This window comes from Heterocephalus glaber, unplaced genomic scaffold, assembly GCF_053883595.1.
Source record: "Heterocephalus glaber isolate CG9 unplaced genomic scaffold, H.glaber_assembly_v1.0 deba00001451, whole genome shotgun sequence".
Taxonomy (NCBI): domain Eukaryota; kingdom Metazoa; phylum Chordata; class Mammalia; order Rodentia; family Bathyergidae; genus Heterocephalus; species Heterocephalus glaber.
The window spans coordinates 2,150,896-2,173,433 of NW_028258301.1; the positions used below are offsets into that span (position 1 = coordinate 2,150,896).

Here is a 22,538-nt window from a genome sequence, read left to right on the forward strand (position 1 = left end):
GAGTTTTCTGAATTCTTATATTCTGATTCCAAATCTTCAATTAGATAGATTTTATAGTTATTTTCTCCCAATCTATTATTTGCCTTTTCATTTTCTTTAGTATCTGTCAAAGGACAATTATGGTTTTACTGCTATTTTATCTTAAGAATGTTTATTTAATCAGGTCATAAATATCCTATTTTTTTCTAGAACAGCAATAGAAATGTAATGAGAGTCACATGTAACTTTAAAATTTTTAGTATCCATGCTAAAGTATAAAGATGTGAATGTAATTAATATGCTAATATATTAAGCAAATAATTATATGTGATTAACATACTACTATAAATAATATTTAAGCCAATCTATCAACACTATTTAGTTTTTGTACTAAGTTCTACCTGTTGTGTAATTTACACTTACAGCACATTTTAACTCAATTGAACCATATTTCAAGGATTTATTTGCTAATGTGTCTAATAACTAATGAATCAGACAGCATAGATCTAGAAGTTTTGTAGTTTTAGGTTTTTACTTTAGGCCTATTACCTAGAGTTAATTTTGACATAAGGTACAAGTTTTGAGTTGAAGTTCAGTTAGATGTAGTTGTCTGTTATAAACTTTTTAATAAAATTGTTCTATGCAATTAGAGATCTAGAGATTATCCTAAGCTCCAAATCTCAGTATTTAAACATACTCTTTATAATTGTTTCCATTGCCTTTTACTTTGCAATAATAAAATATGTATAATGTAAATTTACTTTATAATTAACAATTTTCGAACCCTGTCTATACAATGCTTAGATGTGTTAGTCGTTTAGTGTCTTGGTTTTATTTTATACCTATTTGAGCTTAAATTACATATAATGCTGCTTCCCTTTTGTTTGGTTTTCTGAGACAGAGCCTCACTATAGAGTTCAGGCTGGCCTTGAACTCACTATATAGTCCAGGGCTGGCCTCGAATTTGTGATCCTCCTGCCTCAGCCTCCTAAGTGTTGGGATTACAGGGGTATGGCACCACACCCGGCAACATTTTTAAGTCTAATTAACCTATCCATTTCTAAAATTATATCTAAAATATTTATTTATTTTGCTTTCAGGCATGTACTGGGATTGAGAACATTGATGAAGCTATTACGTTGCTTGAACAAAATAATTGGGATTTAGTGGTAAGTACTTTTTAATTTTCTGATCCATATTCAAATTTTATGAATTCGTTTTTTTTTTTTTTTTTTTTTTGGTACCGGCCATTGAACTCAGGTCCTTGCACTTGGGAGGCAGGTGGCAGAACCACTGAGCTAAATCTCTGGCCCAAATTTCTTTTTTTGGTACTAGGGATCGAACTCGGGTCCTTGAGCTTGTGCAGCAGGCGGCAAAACCACTGAGCTAAATCCCCGGCCCTCCGGCCCAAATTTTAAGAATTCTTCAATGTCTTTAATAAACCTTGCAGATGGCTCAGTGTACCATAGTCCATCTATGTGAATGAATAAAATCTTAATTGTCATATCTTTAATATGGAGTCATATTTAGTTCAATATTAAATTATTATGAATACTTAGAAAATTAAAATGATTTTAAAAAATTGTTCTCTTATTTTATTATGTATTATGATTTATTTTCCCATGTAGTATTTTGGTGGAGATGCTTGAAAGGAGAGAAAAGTCGGACTTGCCTTAGTAATTCTATTCAATATTTTCCCCTTACTTCCTGGGACTGTCACTGATTCTACCTATGAATTTGATGCAATTTATCATAAAAGTTGTTTAATGTATTTTTTTTCTTTTTGGCAGTAACTGAAAAGGGAAAGCACAGCATAGTACTAAACATTCATCTGTTGCAAAGCAAACTAAGAATAAATTATATTGGAGAAATACTGGTTGTGTTAGGATGACACAGATATCCTTTGATGCCTTTGAAATGCTAAAGAAAGTTAAAATTACAGTTTTAAAGAAGTGCTAATTTTCAAAAGTCAAAATTTAAAATATATACATACAGAGGTGAAATTAGATATGTAGGTATGTATACATATGTAACATGTACTTACATGGTTCTTAGTTATTATCTGTGTCCTTTGTGGAGATCTGTGACTATTACTTTTTTTTAATGTAAAAAGATTTTCAGCTTATAAAAGTAATAATGCTCATTGTAATAAAATTAGAAGGGCCCGGGGATTTAGCTCATTGGTTTCGGTGCCTGCTGCGCAAGCGCAAGGACCCTAGTTTGATCCCCAGTACCAAAAAAAAAAAAAAAAAGAAGTCTATGTAATAAAATTAGAAAGTAAAATTTTAGAAAGAAAAACATATTATAGGTTGAGCATCCCTAATCAAAAAACCTCAAATCTAAAATACTTTAAGATTTGAGTGCCCACATGACAGGAAAAAGTTTTGGATTTTGGAACCTTTTGGATTTCAGATTTTTAGATTAGGGATGCTCAACCAAAAAGTCTATGGAAAAATCCCAGAATCGGACAATCTGATATCTGAAAGTGCTCCAGGTCCCAAGCAATTCAAATAAGGGTAACAACCTGAAATGACCTTTGTCCCATCACTCAGAGATACTTGTTTTGAATTTTTAGGTCTGTTTTTCCAGAGTATATTCTTCTATAATTATCATATTAAACTTATTTTAATACAAATGAGATTATGTTATACAGTTTTTAAGTCTTATTTTTTCACTTAACATATCATGGATCTTTTCCTATCTAAATATGGGTGTTCATCATTTTAAAATAGTTTGTGCAGGGGCCGGGGATTTAGCTCAGTGGTGCTGCCACCTGCGTTGCAAGAGCAAGGTCCCGAGTTTGATACCCGGTACCCAAAAAAAAAAAATTTATGCAGTATTTCACTTTATAGTTGTATAATTTTATCAACCGTTCTCATGTCATTGAACATGTAAGATTTTTGCAATAGTTTGCTATTATAGACATTATTGTAGAGAACACTCTTGCATATTTACTGCATATTTAACCTATTATTTTCTTAGAAGAACCTGAATAAATTAAATTTGCAGTTGAACTTGTGAGTCAAATTACATAAATATTTAGATAGTATTTTAGATTTTAATATTTTAGATAATTTAGTATTTTAGATAATTCAAGCCAAACCTGCTTCCAGGATAGTTTGACTAACTTAATTTTTTACCAACTAGGTACACTTTTTGGTTTTTTTTTTTTTTTGGTACTGGGGCTCGAACTTGGGACCTTGTGCTTGCGAGGCAAGTGGTGGAGCCACTGAGCTAAATCCTTGGCCCACCAACTAGGTACACTTTTGAAATGGTCTTTTTTGTTATACTATTGCTTTTTTATGTTTGCATTTTGGCACTTAAGAAAATTTAGAAATATTTGTATAGACTAGCTCTAAATCCATGCTTTTAACAACTGTGCTGTATGCCACCAATACATGGTATTAGGTGAGATCATCATGACTTCATGATTTCCATGTTAAGAATGGGAGGAAGAGACAGCAACTTACTTGTAGTAATGTTTACAAAGCTTCTTGTCCTGGAACTTAATTTTGCAATAGCAAGTGCATTGCTTTATTTAGTTTGTATATTTTGGAGGTAATTTGGGAGTTTGGTTCTGATGAGAGGGATAAAGGATAGAAAAAAGGAAGATTGTAGATTAAGAATAATAAACTACAAGTCTATCATGTGGGAATTACCAGTTGGGGAGTTAGATGTAAATTCTTTATTTAGCTTCTTCCTACTAGTTCCTGCTCATTAGTTTTGAAAGTTAAAACAGACCATGAATTTCCCCATATAGTATTGAATAACTGAATGATAACCTCCTCTCTAATTATTTCTGAGTTACTTGAAATGCAGTCTCACATCAGGGTAGGCAAAAGCATTAAGCTATCTTTCATAACCTTCAACTTGGCTTTCTTTTGAAATATATCTCCCAGCTGGCCTTTCTTTGCAAATACCTCACTTTTATTCACAATAAAGATTTGTTGTGCTTTAAAACTGTTTTGCTCGTATTTTTTTCATTTCTCCTGTTTTCATACATCATATTATGTTACAGTGTTTTTAAAAATGAAACTTAAACTGGGTATAGTGGTGCATGCTTGTAATCCCAGCAAGTCAGAAGGAGGCAGGGGCAGAAGGATTATGAATTTGAGGATAGCTGGGCTTCATAGTTAGGGAAACGTAGACTATGTAGTGAGAATTTGATTCAGACAGCAACAACAAATGTTGAAGAAAAAAACATTTTTTTTGGTACCAGGGTTTGAACTTGGGACCTTGCACTTGCGAAACAGGCAGCGACACCACTGAGCTAAATCCCCAACCCAAGAAACATATTTTAAATAGCACATTAGCTTGTCAAAACTTTTATGGAACTTTTTATACAGTAGTCTCTATTTTGCCTGTACATTATATTTTGTGCTTCTAAATTACTGTTATCTTTGCTTTGCATTTTATAGGCCTTTTATTTATTGAGATTCTTGTCCCACAGTTTTATTTATTTATTTTTTTCTTTATTGTCTTTTATTAGTTTTATAATTTCAGGTTTAACACTTAGGTCTTTTTACCTATTTTTAGTTGATTCTTATATAATGGTAAGATATTCCCATTCTTGTTCTTCTGTAATGTACAGATTAAGTTTTCCAAGCACCATTTATTGAAGGAACTATCTTTTACCGTTGTATGTTCTTGGTACCTTGACTCTCTGTCCTATTCCATTCTTTTTTTTTTTTTCCCCATTAACTTTATTGGTACATCCCAGGTATGCAACACAGTTACATTCATCACTGGGATCCTGCACCACCACATGAGTCTCCTGGTTCCCACTCCCCCCCTGCCCTCCCCCCCATCCCCCCATCCACAAAGACCCTGCATCCATCCCTTTCCTCCTCTCACATTTTTTCTTCTCCCCTCCCTCCCTTCCCCCACCCCTCCCTCCCTTCCCCCACCCCTCCCAATTCCCCCGCTCTCTTAGACCTCCTCCTCCCGCTACACAACATCAGTCATACATCTTTTAAATTACAATATTAAGATCCAGGAGACATTACCACAGATTCTACAGAATTCAAAAGGACACAGAAAGCATACCACAAAAATCTTTTTTGAAATAAATTTGACAACTTCCAAGAATTAACCTAGAAGACAAATCAATGAAACTAACTCTGGAGGAAATATAAAATTTGAATAGCACCCATCAAAGAAAGTACATTCCTAGCTTGAAAACCCACCTACAGGACAACAGCAGGCTCATAAACATTCTAACTGATAAACTATATCAAACAATTAAAGCTGAAAAAAGAAGGAACACTTCTCCCCTCATTTTAGGAAATCAACATTGTGCTAACCCTAAAACTGGACAAAGACAACAGAAGAAAAAAGCATGAACATAGATAGAAATTTGTCCAACAAAACAAACTCTTAGAAGTCAGATCTGGCAGCATGCAGAAAGTGGTTCCATCATAGGGATGGCAGTGTTGGTCCAGCACTGGAAGACCTACCCCCAAAAGCAATCATTTCAACAGAGGAAAGGAGAAAGCCACATGATCCCGTCACTAGTTGGAGAAAGAGTATTGGACCAAATTCTACACCTGCCCATGGCAAAAGCCATCAGGAGACTAGAAGCAGAGCAGAACCTTCCCAACAGATCAAAGACATGCACTCCATACTTCCGACAAAAACTCCTTCCATGAATGGAGATGATACAATGCTTTCTCCCCAAAGTGGGGAACAAGGGCATACATACCCACTCCTCATCTGTCCACCAGACCCTGAAACAGGTCCAAACCAAAACAGTCTGGCAATAAAATGACACAACCAGGATAGGATTGGCACGGCAGAAGCAAAATCTCTACATGTAGATGAAATGATCATCCATGGAGAAAATACCAAGAAATCTCTAGGAGCCCCTAGAAACCATACTCGAATTTAGCAGGATTAGAAAACACAAGGTATATATAAAAATTCAGGTCTGTGTATACGTGCTATAAATGAAGAACTGGATATTGAAATTTAAAAGTTATGTATGAGTACAAAGGACCCAGAAAAGCCAAAAACAAAAACAAAAACAAAAACAGTGTTGGAAGACGTTTAGCACCCAATCTTAAGACCTCCTCTAAAGCTACAGTAATCAAGGCAGTGTTGGTGTAAGGAAAGATATATAGATCATTTGAATAAAACAGAGAATCTAGAAATACAACCACACATACATGGTCCACTGAGTTTTGAAAGATTATTTAACATTAGCATTTTATAGAATATAAACTCGATTCAAGAGCCGAGGAAGAGATAGTGTCTTCAGCAAACGGCACCAGAACACCTGGTATCTGTATATAAAAAATTAACCTCAACCCTTTTTTTCCATACATGAAAATAACTTGAAGGGATCTATGAACCTAAATAAGAAAGCCTAAAAGTATAAAACTTTAAGAAGAAATTATAAGGGAAAATATTTATGAATTCAGGGTAGGCAAGAACTACCTAGGATACAAAAACCATGATGTATAAAAGAAAAAAATTAACAAATGAGATTGCATCAAAATTTAGAACTTTAAATGACATCATTAAAATGAAAAGTAGTCCTTAAACAGACCATATTTACAATGCATGTAACCTATGAGCAGAATATATAAAGAATTCTTAGAGCTCATTAATAGACAACCCAATTAAAATGTAGACATAAGATGATAAATAGCTAGTATAGCACAAGGAATGGTGTGCAATTCTAGAATCAGAAAAATATTAATCAGTACAATAATAAAATTGAATTATACACTCATTAGGGAGATGAAGTCAAAAGTTTTAAAAGCCTTGTCATGACCTTTTCTTTTTGTTGGATTCTCCCCCTTTGCATTTAATTTGTCACGCCCAATGGATTCATTCTGCTGGGTTTCCTAGAGTTGTGATCCTCATTGTGTTTTCCTAGGGTATTGTCTAAAATTTTTTGGAGTGCCTGTTTGGTATTCATGAAGTTCCTGAGGTGCTCTTTATCATGAAAGCATCTTATTTCTCCATCAATTTTGAAAGATAGTTTTGCAGGGAACATCAGTCTGGGTTGGAGGCTGTTTTCCTTTAGGGCTTGAAATCCATCACTCCAAGCTCTTCTTGCCTTGAGGGTTTGCATTGAGAAGTCTGCTGTGATTCTGATGGGCTTTCCTTTGTATGTGATTTGTTTCTTTTCTCTCACTGCTTATAGAATTTTATTCTCCTGTTGGATTTCTGGAATCCTAACTATTATATGCCTATGTGTAGATTTTTTTTGATTAAGGTTAGCTGGAGTCCTATATGCCTCACTTATCTGTATGTCAAGTTCTTTTCCCCTCCTAGGGAAGTTTTCTGCCATCACTTCTGTGAGCAGTTTTTTTATGTCATCTGCACTGTCTCCTGTTTCTTCATTGACTTCAATCAGTCTTATGTTATTCTTCTTTGCATCGTCTAGCAGCTGCTGGATTGATTTCTCATGTTCCCTTACAATTTTAAAACAGTTTTTCTTTTCCTGGTCACTAATTGCAATCTTATCTTCTGTATCTGAGATTCTATCCTCACATTGGTTCATTCTACTGCGCAGACTTTCTATGGAGTTTTTAATCTCTTGGAAATCTGTTTGTATGTGTTTTATGGATTCCATTTGTTTCCTATGTTGGGATTCCATCATGTTCCTCAGATCCTCTATTTTTTAATCTGTGTCCTCTGTAGATTTATTAATCATGTCTTGCACCATGAGCAAAATCTTTGCTGTTATGTGAGTAATTATTTCTGATTTCCTTTTTCCCAGATCCTCTTTTGTTGCCAGTTCAGTGGGTCCAGGTGGTTGAGTATCAGAGTGTTCCATCTTGTTTCCCTTTGGGGTTGCTGTAGGTGATCTGGAAGTCTGTTTTTGAGGCTTGTTTATGTGTCTTCTCATTTCCACGGTGTGTGGGGGGGTGCTTCTGGCACCCACGTGGCTCACCTTCTGTGCCCTAGGAGCTTGGGATGGCAACAGGGGAGCTTTCTTCCGGGTGCTGGGACCGGCTGAGCTTCACTGCCCTAGGAGCCTGAGATGGAGGTGGGGAGCTTCCTTCCGTGTGCTGGGACCCACTGAGCTTCACTGCCCTAGGAGCCTGGGATGGAGGTGGAGAGCTTCCTTCTGGGTGCTGGAACCCGCTGAGCTTCTCTGCCCTGGGAGCCTGGGATGGAGGCGGGGAGCTTCCTTTTGGGTGCTGGGACCAGCTGAGCTTCACTGCCCTGGGAGCCTGGGATGGAGGCGGGGAGCTTCCTTCCGGGTGCTGGGACCGGCTCACCTTCTTGGCCCTAGGAGCCTGGGATGGCAGCGGGGGAGCTTCCTTCCAGGTCCCACAGTTTTAACTAAGGACTAAGGACTGCCTTTTTTTTTTTTTGAGACAGGGTCTCATTATGCAGTTCAGATATCCTTGAACTCACTATGTAGACCACACTGGCCTTGAACTTGCAGTGATCTCCTGCCTCAGCCTCCTGAGTGATGGGATTACAAGCATGTGCCACCATGCCCAGCCAGGCGTACCTTCTTACATGGAATTGTGCTACACGATAGTTACAAATTGTAGTCTTGCTCCAGAACTGACGCAGTACTCCATTTCTATTTTTGGTGTAGAAGAATTTGGTTTAGGTAGGGGAAAATATAAAGCTATGTGCTTTGTGTAATCACAGTGTTAGACAGCCACCTATAGAGGTAAAAACATTGCACTAATCTTGACTCAAGAGCCCTGGCTTTTCACATCTCTTTTCATTAACTTACTGAATTTGTCCAAGTTACTTCTCTGGATCTCTTAACTGTGTTACTTAACTTCCTCATGTTACACAAGGGTTTGGACCAGATTATACTCAGTCTGTCTCTCTTTCCCTCTCTCTCTTTTGTCTTGCCTTTCTCCCTCCCTCCCTTCTTCTCTTTCTCCCTTTTATCTCTCCTTTGTGATTCTGGAGATTGAAGCCAGGGCCTCATGCATGTTAGGCAAGTACTTACTCTAGCACTGAGCTACATCCCCAGCCTTTTTTATTCTTTTGTTTTGAGACAGGTTCTCATTTAAGTTACCCAGACTGACCTCAAATTTGGAAGTCTCTTGCCTCAGCCTCCTTACTAGCTGAGATTATAGGCATGTACTTACATGCTGAGTGTTTATGAAGGATCTGTTATGTCCTAATTTTTGTGAAGATTATATGATACACATTCCCTATGAATGCTATTGTAAGCAAACATTTTGAAAGAACTTTGTAAGTTTACATATGGATATCTTTTTAATTTTTTAGACAACTTTTTTTATTATTCATTTTTATATTTTTAAAAATCAGTGCATGTTAGTAATACAGAGTAGTAAGGTTCATTATGGTAAATTGGTACATGCATTTAACGTATCTTGATCTTTTTCTATACCATTAACCCCTACTCCCATTTCTCTCCTCTCTTCCCCTTCTCCATTTCCAAAAGTCTACCTCCTAGTTTCCTATCATCTCTCATTTATTTATTTGTTTGGTTGGTTTTCCTATAAGAGAAAACATGTGATATTTAATTTTCTGAATTGGTTTATTTCACTTAACATGATCTTTATTTCCACCCATGTTTTTGCAAATGATACGATTTCATTCTTCTTTATGGCTGAATAATATGTCTATCTATCTATCAATGTATCTGTCTATCTTACACATTCTTTATCCATTCATCTGTTGACAGACATCTAAGTTATTTCCATAGCTTAGCTGTCATAAATTGCTATAAACATGGATATGCATTTAACGCTATAGTATGCAGCCTTTACTTCTTTTGGGACATTATCCAAGAGTGGTATAGCTGGATTAAATAGTGTTTCTATGTTTAGTTTTTTGAGAACTCTCCATACTTATTTTCATAGTGGCTGTATTAGCTCACATTCCCACCAGTGTGGAGGTTTCTCTCACTACCCCAATACTCATTAGAATTGATTGTGTGTGAGAGTGTGTGTGTGTGTGTGTGTGTGTGTGTGTGTGTTTGTATTCTTGATGATAGCCATTCTGACTAGGGTGAGATGGAATCTCAATATAGTTTTGATTTACATTTGTGCCTGTTCAGTTCATTTACCTCCTTGTTGATTTTTTTTTTAGTTTTTTAATATAGATACTAATCCTCTATCAGAAGAGTAGCTAGCAAAAAAATTTCCTCCCATTCATTGGGTTGTCTCTTTGTTCTGTTAATTGTTAATTGTTTTCTTTACATGAGCAGAAGCTTGTAAATTTAATGTTATTCCACTCATTGATTATTGATATTAATTCCTGTGCTTTTGGAGTCCTATTTAGGTGCCTGTGCCTATGGTTTCAAGTGTTTCCCCTATGGGTTGTGATGGAAAATCTTCTAGAGCTTTCAGTGATACAAACAGCCTGCTATAGGTTTGCCACATAGCCCTATGTTATCTTCCAGCACTTGCCAAGTTTCTGATTTTATATCTGTGTCTTTGATTCACTTTTATTTGGTTTTAGTACAGGTTGAGAGATAGGGATCTAGCTTCAATTTTCTGCACATAGTTAACTAGTTTTCTTAATACCATGAAGACTCTATCTTTTCTCCTGTATGTGTTTTTAGCCCTCTTGCCAAAAATCAGATGGCTGTGGGTGTGTGGATTTGTTTCTGTGTCTTTGTTCTATTCCATTGGTTTACATATCTGTTTTTGTGCTAGTAACATATTGTTTTTGTTAGTTTGGCTTTGTAATACAGCTTGAAATCCAGTGTTGTGATGTCTCCTTGTTGGTCTTTTTGCTCAGGATTGCTTTGTCTATTCCGGGTCTTTTCTGATGTCATATGATTTGCAGGATATTTTGTTTTTCTAGATCTGTGAAGTATGATACTGATATTTTAATAGGGATTGCATTGAACTATAAACAGTTTTGATAATATGGCCATTTTTACAATATTGCTTCTTCTGATCCATGAACAAGGATGTCTTTCCATTCAAGAATATTGATCTCATCAGCAAATGAATGGATTAAGAAAATGTGTTTTTATATACTCTGCCATAAAGAAGGATAAATGTGAAACATTTTTTAGGTAAATGGGTGCACCTTGAGAACCTAATTTTTTTTTTTTTTTGGTACCGGGGCTTGAACTCGGGTCCTTGCGCTTGCGCAGTAGGTGGCGAAACCACTGAGCTAAATCCCTGGCCCCAAGAACATAATTTTAAGATAAATTGGACAACATTTTAAATATCACATTGTTTTTCTTGTGTGAGAAGCCCAAAGGGTAAATACAGAGCAAAATGGAGGATAGATTTTGGAAGATAGAAAGAAAATGTTCAAATGGGAAGGGGGGTGGAGGGAAAGAGGGAAATAGGAATAAAAAAAGAATAGAAGGAAAGCAATAGAAACAGTATTTGTAAATGTTGAGGGGAAGAAAGGTTGAAGGGAGAGGAGGGGAATGGGGTAAAAAAGAATTGATACATTATGTACAGGTACAAATTACCTATGATGAATATGATCATTATGCATGGCAAGGATATATCAGTAAAAATTAATTTTAAAAAAGATGCTACATAACCTATGAACTGACAAAATATAGAGTAAAGGAAAAAAACCAGAATATTAATCTGCAGTTTTCTTTTTTAGTTGATTTCTTATCTGGTATTAGTATTAGGGTCATAGTGGCTTCATAGCATGAATTTGGAAGCATTCCTTCCCTTTTCATTACATGGAGAAGCTTAAGAAGCTTTGATATTCTCCATTGGTAACATTCAGCAGCAAATCCGTTTGATCATGGGCTTTTCTTAGTTGGTAGAGTTTTCATTTCTGTATCATTTTTTTTTTGGTACTGGGGATTGAACTCAGGTCCTTGTGCTTGCGCAGCAGGCGGCGAAACCACTGAGCTAAATCTCCGGCCCCTATTTATCATTTTAATTGATTTGTTTAATTTTTTATCATCTTGGTTCCATTTTGTAGGTTGACTGTGTCTAGGAATTTATACATTTCTTCTAGATTCCTAGATTTATTGGAATATAAGTTTTAAACATAATTTCTAAGAATCCACTGGATTTCAGTGGTGTCTGATTCAGTTTTGCTCTTTTTGTCTCTAATTTTATTAATTTGGGTTTTTTTTCTTTCTTTTTGTAAATTTGGCTTGAGGTTTATTTTTTTTAATCTTTTAAAAGAACCAACTCTTTGATTCATTGATCATTCATATTGTTTTTTAGTATCAATTTCATTAATTTCCATTGTGAACTTTATATTTCTTTCCTTATATTGGTTTTGGGTTTGGTTTGTTCTTGTTTTTCTTAGACCTTGTATAGGTGTATCACGAAATTATTTGAGATCATTCTATTTTTCTAATGTAGGCATTCATAGTTATAAACCTCCTTCTTAGAACTACTTTCATTATGTCTCATAGGTTTTGATATACAGTATTGTGTTCCATCATTGCATAATTTTCTCCTGATTTCTTCAGAGACTCATTTAAGTATATTATTCAATCTCTATGTGTTTGTGTAGTTTCTGTGGTTTCTTTTGCCACTGATTTTTAGTTTCATTTCACAGTGATCTGATAGGATGCAGGAGATTATTTTAGTTCTTTTGTATTTATTGAGACTTGCTTTATTGGCCTAAAAAAATGGGCTCCTGAAAAGTATGTGTATTGCGCTGATGTTGGACCAACTGCTCTGTAGAAATCTGTTAAATCCATTTGATCTGTAGTGTAATTCAACTCATTTTTTTCCATTTGGCAATTTGTGATACTGGGTTATTGAAGTCTTGTACAGTGATCATATTGGTGTCTATAAGTCCTTTTATGTCAAGTAGTGTTTGTTTTATGAAATTGTGGGTACCACCATTCAGTGCATGTATTTATATTTGTTATCTCTTCTTGGTGAATTGTTGTATTTTTCAATATACAGTAACCTTCTTTGCCTTTTCTAATCAGTTTTGATCTGAAGTTAACTTTGTTGAATATACGTATAGCTATTGTTGCTTGCTTTCCAGCTCTATCTGCTTGGAATGTCATTTTTCATCCTTTCACTTTCAGTCTGTATATGTCCTTGCTCATGAAGTACATCTGTTGCCAGCAACATATAGATGGATCCTGTTGTTGTTTTTTTTAATCCAATCTGCCAGTCTGTGTTTTTTTTGGTACAGGGGATTGAACTTGGGACCTTGTGCTTATGGGGCAGGCGGCAGAACCACTGAGCTAAATACCTGGCCCCTGCCAGTCTGTTTTTTAATTGGAGACTTAAGACCACATACATTAAGTGTTACTATTGAAGGTTATGTACTAATTTCTGTTATTTTGTTTTTATCATATGTTTGATTCATTTCTGTTTCTCATTCATTTAACTAGTTTCCATGTGAGATTTCTTTTCTTTGGCCTCATGGTGGTGGTTGTTCTTAAATCTCTTCACCATTACCTTTAGTATTTTCTGTCCTGCTTGCTTGCTAGTCATGAATTTCTTTAGTTTTTTCCTTCTCATGGAAAGTTTTTATTTTTCATTTGACTTTGAAGTATATCCTTTCAGGATATAGTAATATGGGTGGACAATTATTTTCTTTCTTTCTTTCTTTTTTTTTTTTTGTACCAGGGATTAAACTCTGGACTTTGAGCTTGTGAGGCAGGTGGCAGAAACACTGAGGTTAAATCACTGGCCCGACAATTATTTTCTTACAGGGCTTAAAAAACTTCACTCCATGTCTTCTTGGCTTTTAAGGTTTCTGTTGAGAGATCTTCAGTTACTCTGTTTGGATTGCCCTCATAAATGATTTGGTACTTCTCTCTAATAGTTTTTCATATTCTTATTTTATTCTGAATTTTTGATATTCTGACTGTGAGTGTCATGGAGAAGTTCTTTTCTCATTGTGTCTACTTGATGTTCTAAATGCCTTCTTGAGTTTTTATTTCCCATGTTTGGAAAGTTTTCAGCAATAATTTGAGTGAATAGATTTTTTTAAAAATGCCATTATCCTTCCCCTCTTATAGGCAACTGAGCCTTAAGAGTTTTTCTTTTAGATTTATCCAGGAGTTTATGAATAATTGTGTGTGTGTATGTGTGTGTGTGTGTGCATGTGTATGTACGTATGTACATGTACTGTTGTTTAAATCTCTGACCTTCATATTGAGCTACAACCCAACTTTTTTTTTTTTTGAGACAAGGACTTGCTAAGTTGCCTGGGTTGGGCTTGAACTTATAATTTTCCTGCCTCAGCCTCTCAAGAGTGCTGGAATTACAGGTGTGCACCACCTGGTGTACCTGGGGTACCTGTACCTGGTATCTTAGTTAATATCTCTCATCACTGAGACACAATGCTCCGTACCCACAGTTGTTAGGAGGAAAGTTTTGTTTTGGCTCACACTTTGTAGAAGCTTCAGTCCATAGCTGTCTGACTGCAAGTCAGGGTTGCATGGCATAGAGACATGACAGAAGAGAAATAGCTCATGGCATGGAGATCAAGGGAAGAGGGAGGGAGCTAGACCCTTCCAGGCCGCACCCCTAGTGACTTACCTCCATTGACCAGGCTTTACTTTCCATTATCACATTTAGCTATAAACTTATCAATGGAATAAATCCACTGATGAGTTTCACACTCACCAGTGATCTGATCACCTTGGAAAGCCCCACCTATGAGGGCATGATGTTTTGAGGGGACATCAAGATATAAACATAGCACTTGGCTTGTTTGCTGTCTTTTATTCTTTTTGTTTGAAGCTCTGAATAATCTGGTACCTCTCTACCTTGTCTTCAAGCCCTGATATTCTTTCTTCTAATTGCTCTTGTCCACTGCCAAAACTTTTAATTATTTTCTTTGACTTACTGAGTTTTTCATTTTCAAGAGTTATGCTTGGTTCTTTTTCAGAACTTCTCTTGACTGAAATGGTATTTCTTATCTTACATTGTTTTCTTTAAGTCACTTGGCTTCCTATTTATGTCTTCTTTTAGCTCATTGATTATTTTGAGTTCTTGACTCATTCAGCTGCATGTGTCTCATTGATCTTTTAAATTACCAGCTTTAAAAATTCTTTTTCTGAATTTCATCCTCTTCAGTATCTGGGATTAGCTTTTGGGGAGTTGTGTATTTTTGGAGGCATCTCGTTGCCTTATTTTCTCATTTTACTTGTGTTTCTGTGATGAGGTTTATAGATTAGTTGGATGTACTGTCTCTTCTGTTGTCACACGAGGATCTTTTTAGTAAGTGACTTTCTTTTTGTGATGTATCCTGGGTTGAGTCTTCAAGTGAAAGTTTCCACTCAGTCTGTTCTGGGTGATCAGTCTGCTCTAGATCCTACCACTGCTTTGAGAGGAGGGGTAACTACCTGTAATGTCACACTTGAGAAGCTAACTGTACATATAACCAGGCAAATAAGATGTTGTTTAAAAATATCTTTACTGCTTTGCTACTCATGGAAAAGACAGAGAGAAATAAAATATACTAGGCTAGGGAAAATTACACATTAATGCTAGAGGAGAGGAAAAGATAATTTAAAGTAGATATATAAAGAGCAGATAGTTTAAGGTAGATGTATGAAGGGATATAGAGAAAGTGAAGAAAGAAAGTATAAGTGGGAGGTGAGAGAATAAGGAAATTGTTCCCAATTGTTGAGCTGTCAGACGAGGTTAGATACCCTATGAGCAATTTTTAGTGTGGAAATTTGACTATTCAACATAACATTATATGGAGCTAAAGCAGAAAACTAATACACATAGCTATGCCTATACATACATATACAAGTCTAAACTTTAGTATATAAAAAAAATGTAGATAAATAAGCAAAATAGAAGGGAGATAAAGAAAAAAGCCTATATATATTTAAAAACTAAAAGAGGATAATTGTCCTGCTATTGAATCCCAGAGCTGTTTGTCAATGGTATTGTCTTTTGTTTTGTGTTTTATTCTTTTGAAATGGGGTCTTGCCATGTAGTCCAAGCTGGCCCTGAAGGTTACCCTGTAGTCCAGGCTGGCCTTTAGCTTGCAACAATCCTCCTTCCTCATACCACGTCTAGTAACCTCTGGTATACTGAGGGACCATGGTAAGGCCCTTGAGCTCTCTCTCTGGTGTGCCTTGGTCATGGGCTTCTAGACCATACACCCTCCTCTGCATTTCTGGCACTCTGGGCTCCTGGGTATGATGTCGTTTCACTGGGGTTTAGGGCTGGGAAAGGGACAGCCCTAGCTGACACCTATGTGGTAGACTCTCAGCCATTGATGCTTACAAGATACTTATGGGTGTCAGTTGCCATTGGTCTCCAGGTTTTCCTTTGGCTTGCGCTTTCTGTCACACCCAGTGCCTTGGTGACAATCGCCCAAAACAGGACTCTTAGGACTGTCTCTCACCACTCCTGGAGCTTTCCTATTGTAAATCTGCCTTAGTCCCTGGAGTTTCTCTTTCTAGTTTGCACCCTCTCTTCAGTGCCTAGGACTGGGGAGATGAAAGCCCAAGCCTGACTGTCCAGCCTGACAGTAACAACTAGTAGTCCTCGGTAGTCCTCCGTGTTTCTTTCCTGTCCTGACATAAGGAAGGGCCTCTTGTGTGAATATCTCAGTCTCCAGGCTCTGTTTTCCACTTGCCTGGCATTGAGGGTGGTGATGGCTAGGTTGAGCGCCAAGCGTGAGCTGCCTCCATGGCTTCTTTCCCTGGAGGACTTTGAGTGTTTTACAAAATGGTGCAGTCTTCCAGCCTTTGTTGTGAGCAGTGTTATTAGAGCTGCAGCTTTATTTCTTACTCTTGCTACCTGTATTTCTATATTTTACCTGTTCACTAGTTCAGGTTGCATTTCCATATTTGGACTTGCTACCACTTGGCACAGCCACATACCTAGTAACTTGGATGAGTATCTAGAGTGACCTGTGAGTGCTGCTTCCTCTGGACTGCCATGATGTCTCGGCTTGCCATTTCTGACATCGGAGGTGGCGCAGGTCCTCCCTTTTGGATCCTATGGCCTGTGCAGTTCACAGCAGTGACAGAGCCTAAGTGACCTGGGGCCTCTTCACATTTAATCTTGAATATGGCAGTGCCAGAAAGCTAAACAATTTTATAATGTAGATAATGGCAGGAGAAAATGCTCTGCCTGTTGTTTCAGGAATGATCTGTTATTTATAAATGAAACTCCTTTAATAAATTAAAATTTCAAATAAGCTCTAGCAGGTCCAGGGAGTGATATTCGACATATAATTGAAAACCTAGAGCTAAGGGAAATAAAGTGAAAGTAAACATTAACGTCATCTATGCTCTTAGGAAATGATTTTTGAACTTTGCACTCAATTTCTGCTCTAGTTTGCTGCCTGTGCTGACACTGCTGATTTATAGAAGAAAAACTCTATTCAGAGTGCTTATATTTATACTTAATTATGTGTTCCAATCTAAGACAAAAATGAAACAAATTAGCTATATATATTTCTGTATTGCCACTGAATTTTAGGTTCTAAAAGACAGTTTTGTACTAATAGAATTTTATAGTAAAGTAATATACACCAAAGAGTCAAAACCAAGGAAAATTATGCACATAATCTGTCCCATCTCATCAATGTTCTTTGAGATATTTTCCATCCCACCAAGTTTCTCTTTTGAAGAAACATGTCTTAATGATTATCCTAAAATTCTCTACAACAGTTTCTCCACTCCCCTGCTCAGGATGTGGTTATAGAGTCCTCGAATGTGCACTGCCTTTCTACTTTATCAGTGGTATGAACACCTGCAGTTTTATGAATGAATAGTCTAACCAGTGACATAATGAGTCTCTGTGCTCATCAGAAAGGAGCCAAGCTTTGAAAACTGCCCTTCATCAATGGCTTTTAGACACTGGTTTATATTTGCATAGATGCTTGCTATGACAAAAGAGAAGTTGTGAGGGAGTATTTCATCATATCAGTTTCTCTTCCTTCACTACAGCCTTCATTTCATTTGCCTTGAAGGGACCATAAGCTGTTATTTACAGAATTACTCAGTTTCTTAGTTTTAACCTGACACTCATGCTGCCTCTGTTTCTCGTTTTCTTGAGGGCCTACTTTTTTCTAGATATCAAGTCAAGTGATTTATGTGTATTATTTCATTTAATCCTTAATAGCAGTCTACAACTTGTATAGGTAATATAGTATTAATCTTTATAGATGAGGAACTGAGGATCAAAAAAAATTAATTAAGCTGTTAAAGCTCATGTATCTTTTAAACAGTAAAAGTGCTTTTGAATATAGGTCAGTCAGTCCAAAAGGAATTTTCATAGCTTTAAAATCACAATTTAAAAGATTGTAAAAATCTTTTCCCCAGATTTTTTCTTATCCAGTGTTATTTGTCTCTGGATTATTTCTTCCTACCAAGTCACATCTTACTTCAAATTGTTAAGTGAAAGGTTTTGCTGCAGTCACACAGTGATGGTATTTGCTTTATTTTCAAATAAATTCTAGAGGAAAGGAACTATTTCTTACTAATTTTGTCTTTGGCACATGGTACAAGTAGTTGCTTAATAAATGCTTATTTGACTGATTTTATTATTAGCAAGCTTATCTCTAGGCCTGTTCTGTTGCTTGGGTGTTTGAAAGTTTTTGTTTTTAAGACTTCTCTGACTCTTAAAGATGTTGATTTTCCTTACCTGGCAAATGAGTCTGAAGAAAGAGGGAGAGATTACTAGACACTTAAGGAATAGGATAGGGGTGGTTTCAGTATTTTGTTAGTAAAATTTATGTGGTCTCCAGTTATTGTGACTTTTTTTAGCAATACTTTTCACAGATCTTTCCTTTGTATTTTTTCTAGGCATCTCATAAAAGTTTTTTTCCCATAATGAAAGCTTGTTATATAATCTAGCATATTTGACCATTTTTTAAAATAGTTCAGCTTCTCCAAAGAAAACTAAAAATGACAAAAATTTTTTTGCTATTTAAAGAAAATTCAATAGCTATGAAAAAATTGTTTCCTGATTTTACAGGAAAACTCAAGTTGTTATATAAAGTTCACTTTGGTCACATTAACAAACTGATCAAAGCCTATAATCTTTTCTCTTAACGTAACTTGACTTTCTGTTTATTGTTCTATTGGATTTTGCATCAGATGTTTATCACCTTTCTTTTAAATATAATTTTGTTCTAGAATTTACTTATGATGAACTAAACATCTTTTTTTGTAAGACCCTTGTTAGGTAAATGCACAGAAGCTTTAAGACCCAATAAAAATGTAGTATATTAAGAAAATGAGGTGCATTGTTAAATGCAGCTTGGAAATTTGATGCAAATGCAAATGTATCATATTTGTGCACATAGCCCTCCATATCTGTGTGTTCTGAATCTATGAATTCAATGAACTGTGGATTAAAAATATTTGGTGGAAAAAAGTGCTTCTCTTCTAAATGTGCATAGTACAGTGTATTTACATACCATTTTATATAAAATAGACTATTATGTACTATAATATAGAGATGATTTAAAGTATATGGGAGGATGTACATACGTTTTATGAAAGTATAATATATTTTGGTATCTGTGGGGGTGAGGTGTTTCCTGGAACTAATTCATCACAGGGACAAATGTTATTTACTGTTTTTTGAGTTCTGCCACTACTTATCTAAAATTTGGTATAGAATATAGTTAAAACTACTTAAATGAAATAGTAGGGATTCAATTCTGCTGGAAAACTAAAGACTTTATGCTGTTTGAAAGAATTGGTATTTACTACTTATGAGTTGACTAAGAGAAAGTGTTTAAGTCATTTTAAAAATTGTTCATATCAGTTGCATTGTGCACTTGATATATATATATATATTTACACTACTGTATTTTTTTGGTCCTGGGGATCAAACTCGGGACCTTGAGCTTGTGAGGCAGGAGCCAGAACCACTGAACTAAATCCCCAGCCCATGTACTTGATATTTTTTAAAGCTTGCTGACCTACAGGCTAACTTGATTTAAAAAATCAATTTATTTCTAACAGGTTGCCCTGTGATATTTAATTTAACTAACTTATTTCTATTACTGGAAGTGGTTTAAACAAAATATAAATGTAGCAGAGTCAGTGGTTTAGCACACATGTAAATGTGATGGCTTGGCAATACTTCTGCTAGTTTCAAGGATCAACTGACATAAATCAGTATGTGCTTGGAAAATAAAATATAATATGGTAGTTAAAATTCCTGTTTATAATTCTTTATATGTTTGGTGCCAATTTTTGAAAAATTGATACTTAGTGCCAATAAAATTAAAAAAATTTGTCCATAGTTATATATATTTAAGTAAGATATTAATGTACAAAAACTGGTATTTATCTATAAAATTTATATTTCCTACCAATATCAGGTTCTCATTTTTCTTTTTTTTTCTTTTGGTACTGGGGATCAAACTCGGGATCTTGCACCTGTGAGGCAGGTGGCGGCACCACTGAGCTAAATCCCCAGCCCCATTTTTCATATTTAATGGTTGAATATTTTTGATTTTATTTGTTTCGTATTTTAATTAACTTTATATTTTTGTTTTGTTTTTCTCCTTGGTAGTGGGAGTAAAACCTGGGGCCTTGCACATGCTAGGCAAGTGCTATACTACTGAGCCATCTCCCCAGCCCTTATTTTTTAAATTTGGTGTCAGGGTCTTGCTGAGTTGCCCATACTGGCCTTGAACTTGGCAATCTTCCTTTCTTACCCTCATGAGTAGCTGGGATTTCAGGTGCACACCACTATGCTAGGCTGATGTTTTAGTAAATTTTTATATTTTAAGTACTCATCTAAATATTTAATCTGTTATACCTCTACTCAGTTTCTCTCAAATATATACTTACCATTTCCTTAATGAGAAGTCAAGCTTAAAATCTCTGCATAGTAATAATATAATGGTAGACATAGTTTCATAGTTTTTCAGATACTAAAGTATTGTAAGATTAACTATTCTTTGTATTTATCCATTTTAGTTACATAAAACTCAATAGTGGGGTTCTTGGTTTTTTTCCCCCCTCTCTGAGGATCAAACTCAGGACTTTGCACTTGCCGGGCAGGTGCGGCACCACTGAACTGCATCCCCGGCCCTAATAGTGGGGTTCTTATTTGAATAACTCTTATTACTGAGTTTGGGCCTTCTTCCTTAATGTTGAAAGCCTTTTATCATTTAACCATGCCTTTTCATCAACAATGACTTTTCAGGCTGGGGATTTAGCTCAGTGGTTCCTCCACCTGCCTTGCAAGTGGAAGGACCCGAGTTTGATCCCTGGTACCCGCCCCCCCCGGCCCCCCCCCCCCCAAAGAGGGCCAGGGATTTGGCTCTGTGGTTTTGCTGCCTGCTGCTCAAGCACAAGGATCCAAGTTTGATCCCCGGTACCAAAAAAACCCCAAAACAATGACTTTTCATAACTCTGGGGCATGTATGTCTTTATAATCCAGCTAAAGTAACGTATAATCTCAAGTATGCCGTATATATATTTCTACCTCTAAGCTTTTGCTTTTATATATCTCATATGGATTCTCCTTCTCTATTTCTTACTGACTATCCATATTTTATACTTTTAGACTCACTTTAAGGCTTAACCCTTTGTTTCCTGACAGCTTGTGCCAGCTAACTTTCTATCACTGTGACAAAAGCCTGAGGCAGTCATCTTATAAAGAGAAAACATTTACCTTGGAGGTTTTACTCCATAATCAATTGGGCCCATGGTTTTGGGCCTGTGGTTAGATAGCACATCATGGTGGGAGTGCACTGTAGAGCAAAACTGCTCACTTTATGCCTGGAATATGAAAATGTGAGGAGGATGAAGGGGCTTGGGTCCCACTAGCCCTTTCAAGGGCATTGCCCCCAGTGGCCCAAAGAACTCTCTGTAGGCCCCACTTTTTAAATGTTTTGTCACTTCCTAATGAAGCCATGCCAGAAACCAAGCCTTTTAACACATTGGTCTTTGTGGGACATTCCAGATCCAAACTATAGCACAGCCCCTTCTCTCAGTAAGATCTCTGTCTCTGAAACTGTTTTCCTTATTTTGCTAGTATTCTTTTAATACTTAGCCTTTTCTACCTTGTTATCTTTTCTCACCCCAACACACACACACACACACACACACACACACACACACACACACACACACACCCTACACCCCTACATTTAAAGATGTGTAGTTGTTGAAAGGATTGAAATGATTTGCAGCTAGGGTGTGTAAGGAAGAGCTTTTTTGATAAGTATATACTATTTCTTTTTTTTGGTACCAGGGATCGAACTCGGGTCCTTACGCTTGCATAAGAGCTGTTTTTTGGGGTTTTTTTTGGGTATCGGAAATTGAACTCGGGTCCTTGCGCTTGCTCAGCAGGAGACGAAACCACTGAGCTAAATCTCCTGCCCAGTATATACTGTTTCATGTGATGGCTTTAATAAATCCATGGCTAGCAGCTGTGTAGAATGTTTTTGAAGATATATTTCAGTAGCTCTAAGCCACAATCTTACTAACATGTTGGCATTTTGATTTTTTTAATAACAAGTTTTATTGTATTTTTCTTAATGCCAAAATTGAAGTGTAGTTCTAGAGGCCAGTAGTCTGTATAGCCAGAGATCTATATTTTAAGAACATGGCCAGGCCAAGACATTAGAATTTTTTTTTTTTTTTTTTTGGTACTGAGGATTGAACTCAGGACCTTGCGCTTGTGAGGCAGGCGCAGCCCCACTGAGCTAAATCCCTGGCCCCTAGAATTATATTTTGAGATCTT

At 36.3% G+C, this 22,538-nt stretch overlaps 1 protein-coding gene across 3 annotated transcripts in view; it reads left to right on the top strand.

Moving 5' to 3' along the window:
• Faf1 (Fas associated factor 1) overlaps positions 1-22,538 on the top strand; it is a 481,980-nt gene that overhangs the window by 42,393 nt on the left and 417,049 nt on the right. For 2 of the 3 annotated variants that reach the window (XM_004869274.3, XM_021247907.2), the window contains exon 2: positions 1,080-1,148. The exons of the other annotated variant lie outside the window; for it this stretch is intronic. In XM_004869274.3, the coding sequence (XP_004869331.1) occupies positions 1,080-1,148 (69 nt within the window). The remainder of the gene's footprint in view (positions 1-1,079; positions 1,149-22,538) is intronic. 3 annotated transcript variants of the gene reach the window in all.